The 6906-nt window shown below is 27.2% G+C and overlaps 1 protein-coding gene across 4 annotated transcripts; it reads left to right on the forward strand.

Annotated features, from left to right (window-relative positions):
- Nucleotides 1-183: 183 nt before the first annotated feature.
- LOC108767719 (uncharacterized) lies at nt 184-3910 on the forward strand. 4 transcript variants are annotated; one of them, XM_018517720.1, is made up of 5 exons: nt 184-217; nt 863-1115; nt 1237-1437; nt 1937-2439; nt 3424-3910. In XM_018517720.1, exons 3-5 carry the CDS (start codon nt 1404-1406, stop codon nt 3508-3510), a joined length of 624 nt encoding a protein of 207 aa, XP_018373222.1. In that variant the 5' UTR covers nt 184-217; nt 863-1115; nt 1237-1403; the 3' UTR covers nt 3511-3910. The 4 variants fall into 4 exon arrangements, 3 of the variants coding, with proteins under 3 accessions (XP_018373222.1, XP_018373221.1, XP_018373223.1); XR_001940449.1 differs by lacking the exon at nt 184-217 and having other exon boundaries at nt 793-1115; nt 3424-3678; nt 3766-3910; XM_018517719.1 differs by lacking the exon at nt 184-217 and having other exon boundaries at nt 793-1115.
- The last annotated feature ends 2996 nt before the right edge of the window (nt 3911-6906 follow it).

Raw genomic sequence — 6906 nt, forward strand, 5'->3', positions numbered from 1 at the left:
TTAGGTTAGGAAAACTGTCACATCGATGGCATAGAGGACACATATTTGTCTGTAAAGCAGAATGTAAAGCAGAATTGTTTTCCTTTATGCCATCGATGCAACAGATTTCTGGATATCTGTCAACTCTTTAATTATAACAATAACAATTAATAACTCGGTTTGCGATAGTGCAAAAATGCGTCGAATTTATCAACCTCGATATACAGACTTCCTGTTGGTTCATATTACTATAATTATTATATATTATAACTACATTTATAATATTCTAAGAGCAACTGTTACCAACCTCGATACTCAATCAGCAGTCATTGTATTATAGACATAATTAAGTAGGAACGCAGAGATTAAAGTATATCATGAACATAATAATAAGAACGATATACAGACTTGCTGTTAGCTATATTGCTTGAGTTAATCGATTAAGTTAATCGGCGTTGGTAACAATAGCCCTATTAAACAATCTTGCCTTACATTAATTGACAGTTACACACACTGTTTTTACTTCTTATACATTCATATAATAATTATACTATATTTATAGTATTTTTTATCAATATTATAAATCATGAGCAGAAATTACAGACGTTTCGACATCATTATTAAATGTAGGAATAACATATTCTAGATATAGTAAGCGTCCCAATGAAATAAAGTAAAGTTGCTTACTATATCTAGAATATGGTTTATATATTTGAAGCAAACATAATAATGATGTCGAAACGTCTGTAATATATACTTATGATTTATAATATATGACATTTTGTGTTGGCTCACATTGGTAATTCTCTCTTAATTGATTTCTGTTAACATCTTTGACTATATAATATGGACTGCTAGCACTAACTTCAGACTTGTTGTCAAGATGTGTCGCGCCCCCCTCGACCAATTGAGGAATTCGTGAACTAACATCACAGCTGATAGGGCACATGACACCTTTGAACGTGCTTCTTTGACTGTAGTCAAAGACGTGCTCAGAGCAGTTCAGAGTTCCAAAGCTGAAACTATTCGTGACAAAAAAAAATCGAGATGGTCGCATATTGCTTCGTCGAAGGCTGCATTTCAAGCAAATACAAAGGGAAATCCGAGAAACATAAACGTATTGTGCCTATGTATGGGTAAGTTACAATTAATCTTAAATAAATAAATCTATACATATATAAATACATATATAAAATATATATATGTATATATTTTGTTATTGTAGAAAAAAATAACCTTTTATTTATATCTTTTCAGGTTTCCCAGTAATACAAAGATCAAAGAAAAATGGATAAACGCATTACTTATTTTAAATAAGCAAAGTAATGCTATAAAACCATCTAAGTACAGCAGAATCTGTGTAAAACATTTTTCAGAAGATCAAATTGAACAATTTGGACTACAGACCGTTCGTTTAAGAAAGAATGCTGTTCCAAATATATTTCCGAATGCAGAAAGGTAAAGTATAATAAAAAAGATTTATAATAAACAAGGTTAACAAAATAGTTACTTTGCCTTTTTCTAAAAAGTTACTCATTATAATTACTTGTAACTCAAAATAATGAGTCGTTACTATTTTCATTATTTTCTTCTTAACATTAATACATATTAATTCTTGCAGTAAATGTAAACTATCATGTCTATCTATCTAGCAATATGATTATTTTATGATTATATATTCCGACGTTATTATATTGTGAGTTTTAAAATTGTATTTAACATTGAGAATGACCCGATCGGAGTCGAAACGTTTGTTGTTTGTAATCTAATATTTTATTAAATATTCATTTGTATTTATATCTGGCTCGTTGCCCAACCTTTTATGTTTTGATTTATTCGAATCAAGAAATTGTATTTCTTTTTATTTTTAATATTTTGTGAAACAATTTTATGAAATTTGAAGAGCATCTATTTAAAAAAAAAAATTATTTATTAATTGAATATTTTTACAATAAAGGGAGAGAAATTCCTAAAAATAGAGACAATTTTGATCCTGACAATGAAAAAGAATTGAATCCTGAAAAAGAAATTGAAGAATGTCAAATAAACGAGCTAATTAATCAAGATTTTAACAATTCAGAGAAATACAATGAAGCTTATGAAATTAATCTAAATGAGCTACCAAAAAATATTGAAGAAACACCAGCAAATCATTCTTGCAACGAAGAAATTGCATTCTCTTCCAATATTGAGGAATGCAATGTGGTTCAAACTACTACAACTAAGAAGATAAGATATCTTGGAGACATATCGGATGCTATAATAGAAAATATGTGTCGAGATGAAATAATAAAAGTCGTTAAAAGGCTTAAAGAAGTGACAAGAAAAAAAGATATCATTATAAAACGTTTGCGAACTGAACTTTCACGTTCACAAAAAAGAGTACACACCTTAAGCACATTATTAACAGATTTAAAACAAAAATATAGTCTCCCTTCTGATTGTTGCAAGACATTACAGGTAAATAAAAATTAAATTCATATATACATATCTAATTTTTGTATATAATGTACTAAAATTGTGTTACGATGTTCACTGCAAATACTGTAGTATATGTAACATGAATTATAGATTTTTTGTACTTGCAGTGAATAACGGAACGCAGAATAAATTATAATTGTAATCAATAATCATGAGTTATTACATTTCTGTAATGACTTAGGCCCAGTTCAACCAATGTTAATTGTAATCTTCAACATTGGTGGAATTATTATTACTGATCTTATTATATTATTATATTAATACTGATTATATTAATGTTAATTTTGATCTACATTAGCGCACTACAGACATATATATAATAAGACATCGAAACATTTGTATATAATTACATGAATGATATATCTAATTTTATACAGATCTGTATAATATAATATTTAGAAATAATCTATATTTATAATAAAGCTGCGCCACAAACATAACTAAATTTATATACTCTAATATATCTCGACATTTAATGTCCCTGCCTGTAATATCCCTCGACATTTAATGTCAGGTCTTCAAAATCATTACTCCTTGTAGTACTCAGACAGAGAGTGTTGTAACGTTTCAATATTATATTTTTATTCAATATTATATTGTAACATTTCATTATTATTTTTTTAAATATTTTATATTGATGACATTAATATCATTAATGTAAAATATGCTTTACACATATAAATGTTTCAAACAACTTTATTAAATAATATTATTTAATAATGTAGCAATAATGTAGCTATGAAAAAATCTAAAAAATTTTCCTTATCTTTACATTTTAATAATAATAAAAATTATAACATAAGATCTGAAAACCTATATCTAATAATTTAAAGTCAGATTATCTTATTGACGTAATATCTTATCACAAAAATTGTATTTATTATGGATGTTATTATAATACTCAATTTGTTAACACATCTTATAAAGACAGTATTTATATAAATTTATTTTTTATGTTTTTAGAGAATTTCTGAAGATATTGATATTATTATACAAATAAAAATGGAGGAAAGAGCAAATATTCTGCAGAATTACGCGCTTCCGCATTAACTTTAAATTTCTATAGTCCAAAGGCATATAATTACATTAGAAGTATTTTCCATAATAAATTACCAGCGTCATCCACAATTTGTGCTTGGTACAGTAATATTAACGGATCACCAGGTTTAACTCAAGAAGCAGTACAAATATTGAAAAGAAAAAGCGACAATGCAGGTGGTAAGAAATTATATGCGTGCCTCATCATGGACGAAATGTCCATTAGAAGACAAATATTTTGGGATAATAAAAAAAAAACAATCGCAGGAATTGTGGAAAAAGAATTACCTACTCACGAGGATGAACGTGTACCTGTAGTTAAGCAAGCATTGGTATATTTATTAAACGGTATAAACGAAAGGTGGAAATTACCAATTGCATACTTTTTTGTTAACGGGCTTACTAAAGAAGAACGAGGTGAAATTACAAAGGCAGTTCTTACTTCCACAGATAATTGTGGAATTCAGATCATAGCTTTAACTTTTGATGGACTATCATCAAATGTTAGCATGTGTAAATACTTAAATTCAAATGATAATTGTGATAGTATTTTGCATCCAACTTATGGTTATAAGATTCCAATTATTTTTTACGCTTGTCACATGATTAAATTAGTTAGAAATACTTTGGCTTCTAAAAAAATACTGTATGATGGTGATGGTAATACAATCAAATGGGAATTTGTAGTAAAACTTTTCGAGCTTCAAAACAATGGTTGCTTTCATTTGGCAAACAAATTGACTTGTAAACATATACAATGGTATAAAAATAAAATGAACGTAAAACTAGCCGTGCAAACTTTAAGTAAGAGTTGTGCTACGGCCTTAGAGCTGTTACATGATGATGGTCATCCAGATTTTATAGATTGTATTCCCACGGCTCAATTTTGTAGAATAATAAACAATATTTTTGATTGTCTTAATTCAAGAAATTTTTTTTGCAGTACATTTAAGAAACCATTGTCTAAAAATAACGTGGAAGAAATTTTTTCTTTTTTTGATACATCTATTAAATATTTATCAAATATTATATTATACGATAAACCAGTGATAGAAACAACATCTAAAACCGGTTTTTTGGGAATTATTATAGATATGAAAAATCTACAGTTTTTATTTTTCGAATACGTAGAGACAAGATATTTGCAGTATATTCTTTCTTACAAGTTATCACAAGATCACTTGGAAATGTTCTTTTCATGTATTCGAGCAATGGGAGGATATAACAATAATCCCAATGTCAAGCAATTTATAGCTTCATATAAACGCCTTTTGCATCACAATGAAATTAAATCCTCTACACAGGGAAATTGTATTCCATTAGATGATATTCCTATCTTAAATGTTTCATCGCACAAAACATCAACTACCCCCCGAATATGGAAAATAAAGATTCAAATAATAATTCTATTTTAATTGATGATATACCACTGCTACATATTAATTCGGCCAATAGTTATGCAATTACGTACATAGCAGGATACGTCGAAAAAAAGATTTTAAATTCTATTAAATGTTAAACGTGTTGTACACTGTTAAACGAATGTGAGGAAGTAACATGTAAATTTATTGATAAAAAAACTGTAGATCTTTAAGATATCCTCGAACAGATACTTTGACTATTGTAAGTGCTGCAGAAAAAATTTTTAATTTTTTTCGCATTAATAATAAATTATATAGTTCAAACGCATTTAATGTAATGATTTCGAATACATTAAGAAATATACGTATAATTGCATTATTTAAGAATTTTGACTCGCATAGTCGTGAAGTTGCACAAACATTTAGTGTAATGGAGGATCATAAGTTTGTGATAATTAAATCAATTAGAAGTGTATTTTTTAAGATAAAATTACATTATTATGGAAAAGTAATAACTCTAAAAGCGCATAATACGTTTATTAGGCATCATTTTACAAAAAGTATAACTTCTCAAGGCCAATAAGAATATAAATTATAATAATTTTATGTATTTTCAACAAAGTGCCAAAGTAACAATAATTTAAGACTGAGTATACAAAAGTATATTATAATGTTAAAGGTATCTATAAGTAATGCCATTTTTTAAATATGTATTAAATACATTTTTATTTTTTATATAACTTTGGAGCTGATTTACAGTGACAGCAAAAAGTATTCGTACAAGGAAATTTTTTATAAAAAAAGTCTTATTTGGAGAAAATAAACATTAATTAGCAATTTTATACAATGAATACAGTCTGTTCTAACATATACAAATGAGCTTCGCATGTATTTCTGATATTATAAGCTTAATTTCTCGACTGTACGAATACTTTTTTTGAGCATCCAAACAATGGAACTTTTAATTTTCGCTTACTTTTCAGATGATATATTTTCTATAATTAATACACATCTTTTTGGTATATAATTTTAAGAAACATACAGTCTATTTTATATTTTATAAATAAATTGTTAATTACCTAGCAAGAAATTATCAATTAAACGTCGAATCGACGTCGAATTGGTGTTGAAATCAGCGTATCGATATCGATTCGACATCAATTCGATTACTCATTTCTCGCTGGATAATATTTAATTTTATAAAATAAAGTTTTTTTAAAAAATATTTTCTCCGTATATTTTTTGTACTCACTGTACGTATTGAAGTTCAGCAGTAGCCATCTAACATGTTTACGTTCCTTTGATAATGTTTCTCAATTATCATCAAATCCTAGTATTCGCCTTGCTCATCATTTGTTGTACTCAAATCATTTGAAAAGAATTAGATGAATGAAAAAAATAAACATTTAGCGACAGATGTGCAATACGACAAAACTGTTTCATGATAATTTTTTCATAAATTCTATTTTAACAGCGTTTCACTAACATACTATAAAATTTTGATTCGATTCTTTTTACAACAGATCCGAATTCAGCACTTCAAAATACGTAAAAAAGTTGTTTCCCCTTTGCACTAAAAATTGCTCAAAATTTGCAAACTATATGATGTTATTAGATTGCATTGTATAATATGCAAATTCTATTTCATTAAAAAAATTGTTTTTAATTTATATAATATAATCTATTTTTATTATATTAATCTATGCATATCACATTTGATCTCTTATTTATTTGAAATGAGATTAAATAATCTTGTTTTTACACTATTTTTTTTATTTTTGTCTTTAAATGTTTCAATATTTATCATTATATTTTAATATTCATGTGAATATTTATAATAATAACGCATAATACACAGTACATATTACAAATTTAGTAAAAACTAAACTAATTCTACCCGTTAAACTAAAAATATAAGTATCTTATAACAGATACAACTTAAAGTACATTTGAATTTGCCGCGCTTTTGGTCGATGGGGCGGGGCTTAACATCGGAGATGATTGATTCATGATCCTCTCTTTCTAATGCATGGGTTAGCTACCAGTC

The sequence above is a fragment of the Trachymyrmex cornetzi genome, unplaced genomic scaffold, assembly GCF_001594075.2.
Source record: "Trachymyrmex cornetzi isolate Tcor2-1 unplaced genomic scaffold, Tcor1.1 scaffold721, whole genome shotgun sequence".
In the NCBI taxonomy this organism is placed as follows: domain Eukaryota; kingdom Metazoa; phylum Arthropoda; class Insecta; order Hymenoptera; family Formicidae; genus Trachymyrmex; species Trachymyrmex cornetzi.